Here is a 19,227-nt window from a genome sequence, read left to right as displayed (position 1 = left end):
GGAAGCAGGCTCCCCCAGTAATGATATTATTGGTAATTAATAATGAATAAGAGGCAGTGCATGGGGCCTAGTAAAGAGAGAGTCAACCTTGGATCCAGGAACATCTGGGTTCTAGTTCTTCCTTGTGCCTGGGTGAACCTGGGCCAGTGATGGCAAACCGTTTAGAGCCCAAGTGCCCAAATGGCAACCTTCACACTGCAGACAGGGGAGGGAAGAAGTGCTCCCATTGGAGGCTGGGCAGAGGGCAGGTGATGGGAGGAATGTCCTCAGGCATGGTGGAGAGGGGGAGGGGTTGACTCACACGTAGGAGGTGGTTCATAAATGACCTTGGAGGCACTGAGAGTGAGTGAGTCAATGTTCAAGGAAATGGGTCCTTCCCCGTCTCCTAAGCAAACAGACTATCATATTTTAAAAATAATTATCTTCTGCTGGACCGTGTGAGTGTTTCCCAATGATGCTATTAAGAGAGAACTGCGGTCTTCACCACATTTTCCAGATGGCATTAAATTCTAATGTGATGACTGAAGCTTTTGTTGGCATCTACAGTGGAACAAATAATTTGGTCCCTTGACTGTCCATTTCTTGCCCAAACTTCTGAGCCAGTAGCCTGGGGCCTGGGCCATTCTGGGCCAGCATGCCCCAATTTTCTCTAGGTCATGCAGAGCCACTTGTTCCAGGCAGGTCCAGCTCCTTCTGGGAAGGAAGGGCTTCATCGGCAGAGGAGAACATGTTGGCATGTGGAAAAGCTTGAGGGGGCGGCGCAGCTCCGAAGGCCGAGTCGGGAAGAGACCTCCTTCCACGGGAGAACAGAAAGAGCCCCTGGAAAATGCATTGGATGGGAGGGAGGCAGTGAGCTAGAGAGGATGCTGGCTTGTCATTCATCACCTGCCAAATGACATCCATCCCCAGACAGCTCTTCTTGATCCTTCTTCTCACTTGGCCTGTCAAAGGTTCCTATTGATTCAACATAGTTTGGCAAACATCAAACATCTCCTATGGTACTATAGGGTTGTGTCATCAGAAAATGGGGAGAATTAAAAAAAAGAATTCTGATTCCTATTTCTAGAACAATTAAACATTTTATAAAGTCATAACGACCCTGTGAATGGGTAATGCAAGGAGCAGGGTCACATATCTAGTAAGTGTCAGATCAAGGACCTGATCATTTCCCCAAATCTCAGTCTTATTATCTATAAAATGGGGAAAATACTTACATGAGAAACCTTAGAGTTGGGAGGGAAATATTTATAAATAATAATGAACTTTTTTTGAGCACATTAAGGTTTGCAAAGCTCTGTAATATGTTATCTCATTTAATTCTCATAACAAATTAGAGGTAGGTGACACTATCCCCATTTTACAGATGAAAAAACCAAGGGTGAGAGAGATTAGGTGCCTTGGCTAGGTTCATACAGCTAGTAAGTGTCTGGGGTAGGATCTAAATTCAGGTCTTCCTGACTCCGGGTGGAATACTCTATTCACAGCACCACTTAGTTTTACAATAAATAATGAATACATCAGTCTTTACCCTCACACTGTTTATCACCTATTGAGAGAGATAAGACCTATATGCAGCCTAAAATATAATTTATAGTGTGATAAGCACATAAGAAACCTAGTGAGTAGGAGTAACTAGGTGGCCCAGTGGATAGAGTGCCAGGCTTGGAGTTGGGAGGACCTGAGTTCAAATCTGGATTCAGACATTCCTAGCTGTATGACCCTGGACAAGTCACTTTGCCAATATTGCTTAGCTCTTGAGGCTCTTCTGTCTTAGAATTGACACTAGGACAGAAGGGCTTAAAAAGAAAAGAAACTAATAACGAAAGAAACCTAAAAAGATTTGTGGAAGGCTGAAGGAAGGAAAGATAATTTCTGCCTGGGAGCGACACTTTGGGAGAAATCAGAGAAGGTTTCTTGGAGGTGGTGACATTTTATCTTGGGATTCAAAAGTTAGAGGATTAATAGGATGAGCAGAGGGGAGGGATTGTATGTGAAAAGGGACAGAAGCAGGAGATAACAGGATCTGCATGGTGGATGGTGAGTTGTTTCATTTGCGCTAGAGCAGAGTCCATGAACTTTTTAAGTTAAATACTGCAGAGTGTGAAGTTGGAAAGTTAAATTTGCATTTGTGCAGAAGCAAATGTGTTTGAGCTGTACAACACTGAGGAAATACAGAGAAGCTGAAATAAGATTTTTCACGTTCTCCATTCCACAACCAGCCAGTTTGCTTGAGGACCAGCATGGATCACGGTCCCGAGTCAAGTGCGGCGTCAGACTCCGAAGGGGAAGAGTGACAGAAGTTTCTGGCTTGTGTAACAAGCACCTGAGGCCAGAGAGCAAAGGAAAAGCAGACCAAAAGCGCCCAGGAGACGCCCCTTCCAGACCCGCTGACACGGCACTCGGCTGCTCTGGGGCGCAGGGCCTGGACGCAAGCCCAGGGAAAACCAGGCGCGTCGTCCTTGACCAGAGCTGGAGGGGATCCGCCTCTGAGGCTGTCTGATCCCATGTGGCTGCAGAGCATGAAATCCTCAGGGATGATCCTGTGATTTGCTCAAGCAGAAGCTACAGGGAGAGGAGAGCCGCTGCTTCCCAGGGAGTCCAGTCCTTCTGTGGCCAATTTTCATCGTTAGCAAGTTTTCCCTGAAATCTGTCTCTCCGCGCAGAAGTCTTCTGCCACGGGTCTGAGTTCCTTCCGCCCTTTGGCCTGCACAGAGCCCATGTGACCCCTCTTCTTCCTCCCTCTCAATCTCCCCAGGCTCTTGAGCTAGTTCTTGATCAGCTGCTCTCTGGCCCCCTCGCTCCCCCAGGCACTGGCTGCCGGCCCGTCCACCTCCTTCCTAAAATGAAGCACCAAGAGCCTTGGCACGGGCTTCTCCTCGGGGCAGGCAAGCTGGACCATCGCTCTGCTCCCCTGCCGCAGCTGGATTCTCCAACCTGTGTGGCAGGAGAGAAGCTGGAACATCAGCACCATCCCGAGGGAGACAAATATCTTTCACATAGTGTTGGCGCTACACACGGGGCAGCTGGCTGGAACAGTGGATGGAGCACTGGGCCTGAACTCAGAAAAGTCTGGTCTTAAGCCGACGGAAGTGGCTGTGTGACTGTGGGCAAGTCACTTAACTCCATCGCCTAGCCCATACTGCTCTTCTGCCTTGGAACCAACTTATTCTAAGATGGAAGGAAAGGGTTTAAAAAGAAAAAAAAAACCCTATATAAATTTTGGCTATTATCACTATCAGTAATAGTAAATCAGAAGAATTTCAACTCCCTGATTCTGCTATTAATAGCTGCAAATGTCTCCACAAGTCAGCCAGCAGAAAAGATGTGGCTTCTGAGGGAAGCTTGGGCATTTATGTTCTGCCTGCAGGGATGCTGCCCAGGGAGACCCTGGGACCTATCCCGGGATTTCCCTGGGAGTCTCTGAGGCCCCTTCCAGCTCTGGGACCCGACCAAGTGCCAGGAGACACCCACCAGCTCCATCGCACTTGGTGGGCCCCAGGGCCATTCCACAATGGCATGGGCTACCTTGGGAGGCTCCCGGAGGTGTCTGAGGAGAGGGCGGATGGCAGAAGTCAGGGATGCGGAACAGGGGATTTGTGCTTCAAGCAGGAACTGGACTAGATGCTAAGATTATATGGTAGCAGTCAGAGGAGGGGCATCATGCTAATATTGAATTTACAGCCAGCAGACCTAGGTGAGTCCTGGCTCTAACATGTACTATGTGATCCTAGGCAAGTTACTGATTCTCACTCAGCCTCAATGTCCTCACCTGCAAAATGGGAATGATACTATTTATATTTTCTACCAGGCAGAATTGCTGAAGAAGCTCTCTACAAGCTTTTAAGGGCTATGGAAAACTTCTTAATACCTGAAAAGAACAAAAAGGCAAGTATGACAGGCTGGAAATGCAGAATGAGATAAATCAGCACTTTTTCTTTGAGTCTTTTTATACCCAACAGGGCCCTTTCCCCCCCTGGACTATCTTGACCAATAAAGGCCCTGGTCTAGAGAAAAATACAAGTTAAGCATCTTAGCTAAGGCACAACCATGGCAAAGACACTAGACTCTCCAACTACAGCTGGGACAACTACCTTTTGTGAATGAATAAGAGATGCTACACCCCAGCAATGGGAAGGGCTCAACTGTGACCCAGAGCCTTTGGGCCTTTGAAAAAGATTAGAACAAAAAACAACCCTTCCTTTCTCCCAAGCCAACTTGGCCACTGACTAGAGTCTGTAGGAGCTGAGTCAAAAAAAGAGCCACCCACTTACATCATTATATCTAATAGTGAATTAGAAATAAATCTGACATAAAATCTTCCCACAGACATTCAAAGCCAACAAATGTACACCCACATAACAGCTTCATCTTTCATCATGCAAATGTTCTTCCAGCAGGAAAACAAACTAGATATGAAGAAGATGATGAACCTTCCAGGAATTCTTATTTTGATTTTTCCAGTAAAGGGTTACTGACAGCTGAATGGTATGAGGATGAAATAAGTAGCAGAAGAGGTAGGATCCTGCAGTTCCATTACTAATTGCTATGAGATTGTGGGTCTCATCCTTCAGAACGGTGCTCATTGGCTTTCTGGGCTCTAGCCTAATTCACCCAACTCACCTGAATTTTTTTTTTTTAAAACCCTTACCTTCCATCTTGGAGTCAATACTGTGTATTGGCTCCAAGGCAGAAGAGTGGTAAGGGTTAGGCAATGGGGGTCAAGTGACTTGCCCAGGGTCACACAGCTGGGAAGTGTCTGAGGCCAGATTTGAACCTAGGACCTCCCCTCTCTAGGCCTGGCTCTCAATCCACTGAGCTACCCAGCTGCCCCCTACTCACCTGAATTTTGAGAAGAAACAGAGGTTCTGGGAGGCCCTAGGTCACAGAGCTATTAAGTGGCAGAGCCAGGCCCCAGACTCAGATTTTTCTTAACTACAGTGGCACTTGCTATACTATTGCACTGCTTCCCCTTGGTATCACCTGTCCTAGTTACTGCATAGGGATTTGTATTGAGGACCAAAGGAAATATTGCATATAAAAGCGCTTTGTAAAATGCAAAGCTCACCTTTTTCCAGGGCTTAGAGGTTAACAAAATACTTTTTAAACAAATAAACCAGTCAATCAATATTATTATACAACTGTGTGACCCTGGGCAAGTCACTTCGCCCTGTTTGCTTTGTGAAAGGAATTGGAGAAGGAAATGGCAAACTACTCTAGTATCTTTGCCAGGAAAACCCAAAAGGGGCCACAAAATCATGGGTGAACTACAAAGACAAAAGTCACGGAATGTCTGAGTGACGGGGACTCAAAATCTATTTAACTAAGTTACAGTATGTTTTGTACAGTGGGTTTCCCCAGCTAATGACCTAAGAGATCCTGGATGTGTTATGATCTTCACTGTCCAAGGAGACACACATACGAGGGGGAGAAGCCAATTCTTCCACCTGGCTCTTCTGCTTCTTGCCTTGCCCTGAGGTGGGCTCTGCTCCCTGGCACAGGCTCCTCCAGGGGCACCAGGCTGAGTGTTACTGTCTGCGCCCTCTTTGCCCCCTTCATCACAGAAGGCTCCAACTCCTCCGTAATGCTCTCCATCCGAGTCTCCATCTCCAGGAGAGAACAGAGATTCCCCCAGGAGTGAGCATGGCTGGTCCCACCTAAGTTTGAGTGAGAGAAGACTTTGGCTTTGGAATCTTGTGCAACTGTGTCTGTTTTGTTCTCTCCTTTACTTCTGTTCTTGCATGTAGAAAAGCCATGTACTGACCACTGGAAATAACAACTGTTCTCATCTGGAGAGCTTTATGGATCACAAAGCACTTTCCCCCTAATCACCCTGCCTGCCAGCAAAGAGGAGGGAGGGTTAATTTTTACAGCTGAGAAGATGCAGGAAGAGGCTACTGTAGATCAGTCACCACGCTAACAATAACCCGAATCCCAGCCGCTCAGAGAAGGCACCGTGCCCTGGGCAGGAGGCTGGCTTTTGTGTGTGAGCTTCTGTAACTATGGGATGTCACGTTGCCCCATTAATCTGTTTTCTTATGTGTAAGATGAGATACTATGTCTGATATCAGCCCCCCCGAGGGCTGCTAGAGGGCAAGAATCTTATACATTCTAAAGCATTAGATAACTGGGACCTACCACTATCTATTACTATGGTACCTCAAGGTTTATGTAACATTTTCCCTCACAGTGACCTCAGGAAACAGTGAGTGCTGACATTAGTATCCATTTTACAGATGAGAAACAGGCTCAGTGACTTGCCCAAGCTCCAGCTGAGATGCGAACCCCAGCTTTCTCCATCCTAAGTCCGTCAGGCTCTCGTTCCTTCCCTTTTCTCTCCCCTTGCCTAGGAAGCAGTCTGGGTCCCACAGGAGAGCAGCAGATGCTAATGAGAGGAAGAGCAGTCAATAATGGAAATGAGAAGCAGTACCAAGTGCAGGGAGCCATTGTTGGCCACTGCGGGAAGGCTGGCCCAGCGCTCATTCTCCAGCTCCTCCATCACTTGGTTCATCGCACTCTTCAGCCACGTGTCTACAGACACCCCGATCTGTTTCAGGAGGTCTAGGCGCGCTTCAGCTTTTAGCTTAATTATCTGTGGAGACAAATTTGGAGAAGAAGATTAGAAAAGGTTATTATTTTGCCTTTGCTTGGTGCACATTTGGAATCCTTCCCAACGGCCTTATATTTAATGACATTGCATTCATTTTGAAAATGTTTATTCTGCACAGACTTTGATGTGTATCTTTTATCTCCTCTGATAAAATGTTGGCTCCCTTATGCTTTGAGTCCCAACACCTAGCACAACACCTGGCATATAGTAGTCACTTCATACGTGCTTGATTAGATAGATTGGCCCATCACCCAGTGAAGCAACCCATGTGGAGACATGACCTATCAACTGCCTCTGCAGGTGCTGAAGTCGGGGCCTCCTTCAGAGCTCCTGCCACCAAAGCCCCCGATACTTTCAATCATTTGTATTGTACCTTAAGGAGGCCTGGGCCTTGCCATCTGCTCTGCAGCCGACCCCCCCCCCCCCCCGCCCCATGTATCCTCTCTCTTTCTCTCTCTGTTAGAGTAAGAACTGCTTGGGATCAGGTCTACCATAGTTCTTTGCACTTAATAAATGCTTCATTCACTCATCACTTTCTGGGCTACAGAACAGAGCAGACACAGGGGCATCAGCTTCCTCTTTGGCAAGGGAACCAATCACAACGTCTCACATTTCCACAGTGCCTTCAGGTTCACAAAGTACTTTCCTAACTACAGTCCACTGAGGTAAGTGGTATAAGTTCAATGATCCTCTTTTAATAGATGAGGAAGCCAAGACTTAGAGGAACCAAGTGGCTTGCCTAACACAACAAGCAATTAACTGGCAGAGCCAGTAGTTAATCATAGGTTTCCTAATTCCAAGTTCAATATTCACTTCCCAACTGCTAGAAGTTCAGATGAACCAAGAAGTCATGAAGCTTCTAGAGTATGACAGCAGGATCCTGCCACAATATTTGTCCTTTATTTACTGGACCTATGATTTCACTGGTCTTTCTCAATCCTCATTTTTCTCAATTTCTATGCAATGTGTAATCTTGTTGACTACTCTCACTTCCTCATTTTTCTCTCCTCCCTGGGTTTTCATGACATTTTTGTCTCTTGGTTCTCTTCCCAATTGCCTGAACACTCCTTTTGTTGTACAATTATCTACAACATACCCACTAACTATGGGCACACCCCAAGATTCTGTATTAGATCCTATTTTTTCCATTATTTTACTTGCTGATCTTCAATAGCTCCTATAAGTTCAGTTATTCTCTCTTTCGCTCCCCATTTCCTCTCTCTGTCTCTCTCCCCTTCTCTTTCTCCATCTCTTTCCCCTTCTCTCTGTCTGAGTCTCTGTCTCTCTTCCTCTCTCTATCCCCTTTTCTGTCTTTCTCCCCTTCTCTTTCCCTCTCTGTCTCTCTCCCCCTTCCCCCCTCACCTGAGTTTTAGTCTCATATCACCAACTGCTAATACAAAATGGTAATCCAGGGTAAATTTTAAAACATAATACCAAGCTCCTAGGAGTGCTGGAAAGGAACTCAGAGGATATGCAAACAATTCAATCCATAAGTGAAAAAAGTCTTCTCTAAAATCTTTGAGAAATGAATACTCAGGGGATTCAGACCCTGATGCTATTTCTGACTCATTCCCTGGCTAGACATTCTCCATTTGGTCTAGACTGTAGTAGAATTGGCTTACTGAACTTATTCACATCAAGCACTATATTCTAGAGAATTCATGAACAATGTTTGGCATCAATAGGGGCAAATGAGTGTGGGGCACAGGAGGCTATGTTGGCCTACTTTCCCTTAAGAATCAAATGATATCCAAATAACATTGTCATAGTCTAGAGGAGTGTTGAACGTTTTTGAAACTGCATGCCCAGATTGCACTTTCAAGCTCCCCACATTACCCCAGAAAATGGAGGGAGGAAGTGCTCACATTGGGTGGCTAGACAGAGGGGTGGACATACTAAAAATGTCCTCATGAGTGAGGAGGAATGGAGTGGACATGGCTTTGCCAACACAGGTCTAGAGCATCTGGAAGAAAGTTGTTTTCTACCTCATTTTGACCCAGGAAAGCTTTCTCCTCTCAAATAGGTCCAGATGACAGGATGCTTTAGCTTAAACTTATTTAAAAATACTTAAAAATGTGATTTCTTTTTTCTTAGTCATGACTTTTGCAATTGCCCTTTCTCCCTTTATAATATAAATTATTTAAATATTTGTTAACATTATGTAAACTGCTTTCTCTTTTGTTCAGTCTCACTCACTGGTTTTCTCCCTACTCATTTGAAAAGAGCTTTTCCTTTCTCAGATTGCAAATGGAACCCTATTTATACCTTATTTTCCATGTTCTAGTTTGATTTTATTTTCATATATGCATTCCTTATTTTCCCCCTACTGAAGCCTTAGTTCCATTGAGATAGGAACCATGATTTTTCTTCTTTTTAAAATCCTTACTCCTTATCTTAGTATTAATTTCAAGGCAGAAGAGTGGCAAGGGTTAGGCAATTGAAGTTAAGTGACTTGCCCAGGGTCACATGGTTAGGAAGTGTCTTTTTGAACCTAGATCCTTCCAACTCCTGGTCTTGTGCTCTATCCACTGTGCTACTTAGCTGCCCCAGGAACCACAACTTATTTATTTACTTGTATAATGATGATGATGACAATTACTCATTTATATAGAGCTTAAGGGTTTACAAAATAACTTTAAATATTAACACAGTGAGGTAGAACATGCAAAGAATTATTAACCTTATTTTATTTTAGAAATTTTATTTCGTCAATTTAGAACATTATTCCTTGGTTTAAAAAATCATATTCTTTTCTGCCCTCCTCTGCCCCCACCCCTTCCCATAGCCAATGAGCAATTCCACTGGGTTTTATATGTGTCATTGATCAAGACCTATTTCCATATTATTGATATTTGCACTAGGATGTTCATTTAGAGTCTACAACCACAATCATATCCGCCTCAACCCATATGATCAAGCAGTTGTTTTTCTTCGGTGTTTCTACTCCCACAATTTTTCCTCTGAATGTGGATAGAGTTCTTTCTCATAGATTCCCTCTAAGTTGTTCTGAATCACTGCATTGCCACTAATGGAGAAGTTCATTACACTTGATTGTACAACAGTGTTTAATCTTATTTTATCTTATTATTAATTTTTTTATGAAGACCCTTACCTTCCATCTTGGAATCAATACTGGATATTGGTTCCAAGGCAGCAGAGTGGTAAGATATAGGCAATGGGGTTAAGTGACTTGCCCAGGGTCACACAGCTGGGAAGTGTCTGAGGCCAGATTTGAACCTAGGATGTCTCGTCTCTAGACCTGGCTCTCAACCCACTGAGCTACCCAGTTGTCCCCTGTTTAACCTTATTTTAAAGAGGAGGAAATTTGAAATTTGGAGAGTTGAAGGCCAACAATGATAATTACAGACATTTCTATAGAGCTTTAAAGTTTATAAAAGATTTTCTACAAATGATCTCAAATTCTCAAAGTGATCCTATCGGATAGGTACTAAAGGTTGTTACTATTCTCACTGATGCTCAGAATGGTTGAGAAGGTTAATTCTTAGATGGGATGACTCTTCTAATACATTCTTCTAAGACTTCCTTTCTTCAGGCTACACCTTTCTAGTTCTTTCAACTTATCCTTGTATAACATGAGCTTGAGGCCCCTTGGCCATCTTGGTTTTCTTCCTCTCTTACACTTTCCAGTTTAACAGTGCTCCTTTTAACATGTGGAGACAGCCCCAAGTTAAATGAAATAGGGGAAACAAGGGAGTGAATGCCAGGAAAGGGCACTAAGATATTCATGGCAGTGTCAGAAGGAGAAATGGCAATTGGGAACAATGACTTTCTAGGGGATCAGTGAAAAGTCATTTTGGGGTCATTATTTGTTTGGCCTGGAGAATGCTTAGGGGAGTCATGAAAGCTCTCTTCAAGTACTGGAGGGGCTGTCATGTGAAAGAGGGATAAGATTGATTCCACCTGACTTTGGACTAAGTTTTTTATTTATTTCAGTCTCAGCCTAAGGAAACCTATTGACCACTGCTTAGAATAAGGTTTTTTTGTTTTTTTTTTTAAACCCTTACCTTCCGTCTTGGAGTCAATACTGTGTATTGGCTCCAAGGCAGAAGAGTGGTAAGGGCTAGGCAATGGGGGTCAAGTGACTTGCCCAGGGTCACACAGCTAGGAAGTGGCTGAGGCCAGATTTGAACCTAGGACCTCCCGTCTCTAGGCCTGTTTCTCAATCCACTGAGCTACCCAGCTGCCCCCTAGAATAAGGTTTTTTAAATAATTGAAGGAAATGTAGAATTTCAGTTAGAGGTTGGCAAAAGTAGAGATGTAATATTTTTTTTCCTATCCAAGTTCTCTAGATTCCTTGAAGCTTAAAAACGGAATATATCTATGGACATTAGATAAAAGCAATCCTGCTCAAGACAGCACTAAGAGTGATGGAGGTAGGCAGAAGGCTGCTGTGGAAAGAACACGGGATTTGGAATCAGAGGAACTAAATTCAAATTTCAGCTCTGTTACTACCTGTGGAATCTTGAGCAAATAACCTGTGGCCCACAACTAAAGCTCTGGACTCTTGCACACCAAGTTCAATCTTGCAAGTTTCTCATGTAAATCTCGTTTAGCTCAGCCCTCTAACCAGAGCTGTCCATGGCAACATCAGAATCTGTCTTGCTTCCTCCCTCTATTTACCCTTGGGAATATAAAAATTTGGCTAATGTCTAGGTCTCCACAGAAAAAAGGTAAAAGCTCTAGCACTCAAGATAACAAAACAGTGAATAGAGGACAGGCTTTATTTAGCCCATGAAACATGTGAAAGACTTGTACCTGCGCCCACAAAGAGTCAAGACAAATCTGCTTCCCTTTCCAGTGAGCTTTGGTTCCTCAGGGGCCTAATACAGATCTCTTGACTTTTGCTTCTACGTTAGGCTTGAAACCCCCTTGTGATGGGAAAGAATGTGGGGTGTCTGGAGAGCTAAGTGACCCCTTCCTGCAGGGAGTTTTCATGTCCTGTACTCCTTTATATTACTCTAGGGTTGAAGTTCTCCTACAATGAGGGAGAACTTGGGATTTGTAGAGAGCCAACTTTCCTACTCCTCCCCCCCCCCCCCCCCCCGGAACTTGTGCTCCCCACCCCAGATACCACTATAGGGCTAAAATTTTCTAGGTTCAAATCTCAACTCTCTAACTGAGTAACTGTAGGTAGGTCTTCTCCCATTTCTTCATCTGTAAAAATGAAGTGGCTGGATCAGAGGGCTGGAGTGGTAGAGGGTGGCACCCAATGTTGGACTTGGAGTCAAGAAGATCTACATCCAAATCAAGTTTTGGATACTTCCTAGGTGTATAACTGTGGACTCTCCAAGACTCAGTTTTCTCCTTATAAAGTTACAGTAATAATGCCTTTAGGTTAATCTCACAGTACAGATGTGGGAAGCTAAAATGAGACTATGTAAAGTGCTTTAAAATTTGAAAGTACTATACAAATTCTAGTTGTTACTGTAACTGTCATTATTATTATTATGTGATTTTAAGGTCCTTTCCAGCTTTAATTCTCTGAATAACCTTGGCTCTCTGTCAAAATGGTTTTCTTTATACAATACAATACAAAAGGGATTTCTTTATACAATCCTCAAAAATGACAATTTTTAAAAATTAAAAAAGAAAATAAAAACCAACCAAATTAAAAAATAAGGAAAGCAAAAAAAAAAAACCCACACACTTTTACAATTAAATTTTAAAAATCCACCTCAATTGCAACAAAACTTGCAAAAACTTCTCATATAAAACAAAACCATGTATAAAAAGATGTGGCTGGGAGATCATCAAAAGAGGAAAGGCACTAATGGGGAGAGGCAAAGTCTTCTTGCAAGGTAGGATCTTCACTGGGGCTTGAAGGAAGCCAAAGAGCCCAGGAGATGGAGAAGAGGGGAGAGAATTTCTGACATAGAGGACAGTCAGTGAATACATCCAGTGGGGAAATGGAGGGTCTTGTGGCAGGAATACCAGAGAGGCCAGTGTAACTGGATTACAGAATATTTAGGAATGAGTAAGATATAAGAAGATTGAAAATGTAGAAGAGAACCAGGTTATAAAGGGTTTTAAAAGCCAAATAGAGGATTTCATATTTGATCTGGAGGAGATAAGAAATCACTGACATGGGCAGACTTGCATTTTGAGAATAATGTCTTCTGATGAAGCTCAGTTAAACATATAGAAGGAAAAAAACCTACATGCCCCATAGCACAAAAGCTGGCATGCTACATAATGGAAAGGGAATAACAGACAGATAGCCAGTTACCCTAGGTCTGGGCTCTTCCAAGGTTTCAAGGTATTCCATTCCATTCTACTGCCCTCCCCAGCAGTTTACCCGTATAGGATTTTTCTTTCTTGGCAAATCTGAGCCTAGGAAAACAGCTTTGGATTTTCTAAATTGGAGGCTCCAAAACCTGGCCAATTTGGGTATACCACAAGACTTCACTTTTGATTTACTGAAGAGAAAATATAAAAGTACAAAGTTTTTTTCAAAAGGAAAATCTTTTAAAATCTTAAAAAAAATCTTTATCCCCCTTTCTAAATCCTGTCAATTTAACTTCCTGGCCAACTGAATTCCTACTTATCTTTAAAAGTTCAACTCATATACCCTCATTTCCAGGAAGCCTTAACTTGATCCTCTCTGAAAAGAATGACCTTGGACTTCACCCAGCACTTTGTAAGTACAGAAAAGAAATGTAAACAACAAGAAGGGAGTAAAGGAAGAAAACATAGATTTATTAAGTGCTGACTGTGTGCCAAGTATTGTGCCAGGCAATGGAGATAGATACAAGCAAAAAGAAAAGACAGCTTTGCCCTTGATTACCATCAAATAAGGGCTGAAAAGTGGGAATGGGAGGTGGGCTCATAGAGGGCTGAATTGTCACACAATGTGGGCAGACAGTGGGGAAAAGTCTGAGACAAGATTGGAAAGTCAGTTTGGGCTAGCATGAAGGCAGCCTTGGATCTGAAGGCTGCAGAAGAATCTAAAATTTAATGTGAGCTGATGAATATTTTTGGGCAGGAGCGGGAAATTAGTAGATCATATAAGGCCACATGATAGGCACTTAAGGGCCTGAACTAGGATTGTGCCTTTCAGAATAGAAAGCAAAGGAGAGGATGAATTAACTCTGAATAAGAGTGGATCAAATAAGGAGGAACCTAATTCATTTGCAAAGTTGGTAACTAGCAAAGGAACAAGCTATAGGGAGGCTGCAAATTTATGGAAATGTTCATTACTGTGGGCCAATACTTTGACTAGAAGAATAAATAGTTTGGTCAGTGAGTACTAAAAAGTACGGACATTCTCATCATGGATTACTTTTGGAGTATACTGCTATAGCCCATTTGCAAGAATTTTACTTGAATTTTTGGATGAATCTTAATTAATATTGGTCTGCGATTTTCTCTCATCTTTGCCTTTATTCATTTTAGAGATCAACACCATATTTGGCCTGCAGGATTGGGCAACATCTTTCTCTAGGTTTAAAACAATTTACATATGACAGGAATTACTTATTCCTTCAAAGTTTGGCAGATTGGCTTTGTGAAGGTCTATGTATGCCCAGCATAGTCTAGCAGAGCAGATTTTTAATGACCTGAGTTATTTTTCCTTCCGAGACTGGTCTCAGAAAGCAGAAGGTTGTCCATCTTCTCACTTGTTAGCTTTGCTATTTTTTAACTTTGTGGATAAACATTCCTGTTTCTTAGCATTCTTATTCATTAGCACAAAGCTATGGAGAATAAAATCTGACCATTTTCTTTGTTCTTTTGGCCCATGTAATCTCTTATTTTTAATTCTGGTGATCTAGATTTGCTCTCTTATTGATTAGTACACTCCATTATTTTTCAAATTGCTATACCTGGTCTGTACTTGCCTCTAAGAAAGTTTACTCTCTAATGGCTATTTCATTGTGAGCTGTTGCAATCAACTTAACCTCAACTGACACAGCAATTGCATCACCTACATCAGATATGCCTTATCTTAGCCATCAGATGACCATAATATAATATGTTTTAATTTTGTCTCAATTGATAGTAACCTGAAAATTGCCTTTCTCTTGTTGCACATTCTCTTTTCCCATCAGGAGTTCAATGGATCCCAATTTTTTTAAGCTGGTATTTTAGCAGATAGTTTTGACTTTAATATGAAGTAATCTCTGGACATGTCAATTTGACTGAAGCATACTTACAGAATGCTGGTTACTCAGATCCTTTTAGTACCATACAAATTGCCCATCATAACACACCACTAAGCTAGCTAGCTAGGCTGGCACTTTCATCAAAGATGTAGTTGTAGATTGTCTGACTAGGAAGTCTGATGAAATTTCCCCCATGAATACAATGTGTCTGTGATTGAATCACCAACAGAGCCCCCAAAAAGTGAGATTTGGGAGTGATGAGTGTCCCCTCAGGAGTCTCGGCATTCATTTCTCTCAGCCCTTCTTTTTGCTGTATATTTAGTATTGGTTGAAAGGAAACAGATATAACTTTCCCCCATTTTAAGCGATTTAATGTGCTGCCTATCTTAGATGGGAGGTGGATCTCTATAACAAGCATACCAGGAAATGGTTTGTGAATTTAGGAAGCATTGTGTTACAAAGGTTATGCTGTTATAACTATACATCATCCACGTGTCATGCAATGCCACGTCTATTACACAATGCATGTTACATGGCACACATGTGTTAGAGCCAGAATCCAAACACAGATGTTGGACATATACAAAATGCCATGCATGCATATGATATGTAGCATCATTTGACAGGCTATATTGCATATTATGTTGTTATATCTATATGTCATATCACACCAAGGCATGCTTATGTCACAATGCTGTACTAGACCTATATGATGTGTCAAGTCATACCATGCGATGTCCATGTCACACGTGTCATGTCATGTCATGAAATACTGCATCAAGCCATACCTATATCAAACCATGTTATGCTGAGTCAATGTCCCGGCAAGGCCAGCCATGCCAGTGTCCCTCTGTGCCTAGTCATGAGTCAGTGGCATTCCACATCATGTCAATGTCACACAGCAACACACCATGCTGTCATGTCCCACAAGCCATGCTATACCATGTGATGTCACAGCTATCTCACAATACTGTCTTTCACTCTACATCACAATCCACACACGTCATGCTGCACCAGGTTATACCATGCGAATGCCTGTCACTTACTTAATTGTGCCCATCTGTGTCATGCCACACACTTAGGCCACACCACGGCTATGTCACAGCACCATCACACGTCACTGCCATGTCACATATGGCACATGCCGGTGACACTCCAGCATACACGTGTCGTGCACTTGCTAGGTCACACCTACATCAAGCAGACGCCAAGTGTATTATACTGTCGATGTCGCCTTAAGCTGTCACGTGACATGCACACACCATGATGAAATGTGACATGCATACAACATGAAATGACACACATGTGATACACGACAAGACTGTTTCTCATCCTCAGGTCTCACTTAGGGGCAGAACCCCATCTTCGTTTACCCTCAATCTGTGCCCTGCCCTGAGCTGCTGATACTCTGGGGGGCGGGTGGGGGGAGGGGAAGGCACCCAGGAATCTGGCGATTAAGTTCAGAGAATCAAGAGTGGAGCCAGGAGAGAAATAAAGGCGCAAAGGTTAATGGCCGATCTGGTCACTTGCTCCGAATGGAAGTTCTGAGAGGAACTCAACAGAGGGAAGAACCAAGCCACAAGAGCTCCAGGGTGAGAGAAGCTGAGGCACAGTAAAGGCCAGAGTGCCAGGGGCTGACCTGGCTAAGGAGTGGGAGTGGTTAACACTGCGACCATTTAACAGTGTACATTAACAGTGTTTAATGCAAACAAACACCGCACAGAATGAGAGGACATGGAAGGATCGGAATTGGTGGCAGAGATATTCACACTAATGTAATAATGTCTCTGAAAGAGTAATGAGGAAATATGCACCAGACAATTAAGGGTGCAAATGAAAAAAGATGCCTCCTTGAGACAGTGCCATGAGACTGATGGGAACACTGGGTTTTTGAACACCCTTAAAATTCAAGAAACCAAGAAAGGAAAAAAGTGTACATTTTCTTTGGGTTTCAGATCACCTGTTTTTAGTAAACAAAACCCACCCAGTGATTTTTCCAGAAACCACATTTAAGAAATAAGTAGTGGCTGGACTGTAACCATTAAAAATTTTTTTTGGTAGTAGCCAGAAGGGTTTTTATTTTTTTAATGTAAGAGTGTTAAATAGGTTTCCTCTCTACATTCAAATAAAAAATTCTCTTTATAATTTTGCCCTGTCTGAAGCGATAAGATTAAGTCTCATGGCTTAACACCTGACCAGATTTTGCATTAAGCATGGTAAATCCTGGAGTTCTATGTGCTTGTTGCATTGAATTCTATTCAACCTAATTTATTTAATATTCTCTTTATCTCTGCAATTTCTTTCTTTCTTTCTTTTTTTTTTGTAAATTCATAACACATTGGCAAGGAGGAGTTAAAACTTCCCACTATTATTATTAGTTTTAAGAAATATGGAACCTGGGCAAGTCACTTAACTTGCAACTGCCTTAACTACTACTCTTCTCTTCTGGAACTGAAACTAAGTCTGAAGCTAAGGGTTTAAGTATTAAAAAAAAAGTATTATTTATGTCACCAAGGCCAAGTTGGTCCATTCCTTTAAGAGTGAATGGGAGGCTTCAATGTCTGGGTTCATGTGTCCTAGGCTCAGTTCCCAGGATCACTAGATCTCATAGGTTTGAAGCTGCACAGATTTAGAGCTTAAAGATGATCTAATCCAAATCCCTTCTGTTTACAGAGGAGAAAACTGAGGCTTACAGAGGTTAAAGGATTTGCCCAAGGTGAGACAATTTCTGAATGTGAGAGGACGTTCCAGTCCAGGCCTTCCTAATTTCAGTTCCGGTGCAGCCTGGACCGTATTCTTACCTCTTACCTTTGCCTCTTGGAATCCCTTGTATCCATCCTTCAAGGCTCGGCTCAAGCGCCACTTTCTACACTTTCTACTATCTCCCAAATCACTTGGTGTCTCTTGTATAGACCTACATAACACTCACCGACCTGTTTGCGACAGCTGGGTGGCTCAGTGGCTAGAGAGCCAGGCCTGCAGGCAGGACAACTCATCTTCCAGAATTCAAATGTTGCCTCAGAGACTTACTTACAAGCAGATGAATCTGGGCAAGTTCCTCAATCCTGTTTGCCTCAGTTTCCTCATGTGTAAAAGGAGCTGGAGAAGGGTATGGCAAATGGCATCTCTGCCAACAGAACCCCAAAAGGGGTCACCAGGAGTCAGACACGACTGAATAACAACCGTCTCCCTACCTGAGTACGGACTCTTCCCTGCTTAGACTGAGGTCGCCTCTAATCCCAAGGATACGAAGTACTCAGCTACGCCACAAAGGCTGCTGCGGTGCTCTGGATGCGAGCACAGGCAGTTCAGACCTCGGGGGGTCTAGTCTCTCACTGATGGAGCCAGTAGCTAAAGTAACTAAGAAAGCAACTAAAACCACACCCAGTGGGTTCAGGGTAGAGGCAGGGCTAGACACTAGATGTCTCCCGCTCACTCAGGCTCAGAGACTGAAGGGCCCTCAGAAGTCCAGCCGGTACGTCCAGAAGAACGCCTTCTATCCTACTGGCTTAGGGCTCTGCTCCTTTATACCATACTGACTTTTGCTGAGGGAAACAAAGCTATGGATTTTCTGTATTGATCGGTATTTTTCAAAGCAAATTCACAGAAATGAGCTCACTTGGCCGTCCGGAGCTACCGAGAATGTTTCCTGTCACTGATGTATCTAACCGAGGGCTTGAGTAAAAGGCTCACATAGCAAGGCTGGGGCTTTCACAACATTTCAAAGTTAAAAGGCAAGTTCAAAAGAGAGTGAAACCTAAGTAGTGGCGACAAGTCCCTGCTTGTTCTTTTCAAATCTGGAATTTAAAAAGAGTTTTATTAGTTTTCATTCTCCACTGAAGTCGTATTCCAAAGCTGCTTCAAGGTGTGGGCATTTCTCTGTGTTCTCAAAGTCTATGCCAGGAAATGACTAGCTCTGACGGCTTTAGGCAGGGGTCTAGTGACTGACTGGGCCTCATGACCGAGTACCGCTTGACTTCAGTGTGGAGGGATTCGTCACTGCTGCACTGGCTACCAAAAACACGTATATTTTTGTTCGCAGCAATTCTTGAAGCTCCATGTTAAGGTGTGGAATGTCTGGAATCTGTCAGTGGAGGGAAGAAGACAGGATGTACACCAATAGGGTCAGGAGAGAGGATAGGGCAGGATATGTACCTCTGCATGGAGACTCGTGGAATACAAAGAAGCTGATGAGATCTCCAAGTGGGATCATAGGGAGGGAAAAAGAGAAGCTGATTCAGTACAGAGCATTAAAGGACCATCCGTAGTTAGTAGAAGTGACTTGAAAAAAGTTCTAATAAAAGAAACAGAGGAACATTCAGACAAGTAGATGAAAAACTTGGAGAGTGCAGTCCCACTAAAACCTAGAAAGGAAAAAGCACTCGGTTAAAGAGGGAGATGGTGTCACAGGTCAAGGAAAATGAGGCCTGAGAAAAGGCCATTCAATTTGGCAATGAAGAGGTTACTGGTTACTTTGGAGAGAGCAATTTTAGAAGAGTG

At 43.1% G+C, this 19,227-nt stretch overlaps 1 protein-coding gene across 3 annotated transcripts in view; it reads right to left on the bottom strand.

Moving 5' to 3' along the window:
• The window catches only part of FCHSD2 (FCH and double SH3 domains 2), a 347,367-nt gene that overhangs the window by 31,562 nt on the left and 296,578 nt on the right, over window positions 1-19,227 (bottom strand). For all 3 annotated transcript variants that reach the window (XM_056795012.1, XM_056795014.1, XM_056795013.1), the window contains one exon: window positions 6,428-6,589. In XM_056795012.1, coding sequence (XP_056650990.1) covers window positions 6,428-6,589 — 162 coding nt within the window. The remainder of the gene's footprint in view (window positions 1-6,427; window positions 6,590-19,227) is intronic.

This window comes from Monodelphis domestica, chromosome 4 (assembly GCF_027887165.1).
Source record: "Monodelphis domestica isolate mMonDom1 chromosome 4, mMonDom1.pri, whole genome shotgun sequence".
Lineage (NCBI taxonomy): Eukaryota > Metazoa > Chordata > Mammalia > Didelphimorphia > Didelphidae > Monodelphis > Monodelphis domestica.
Note: the sequence above shows the minus strand (reverse complement) of the source record. Positions and strands in the feature narration are given on the sequence as shown.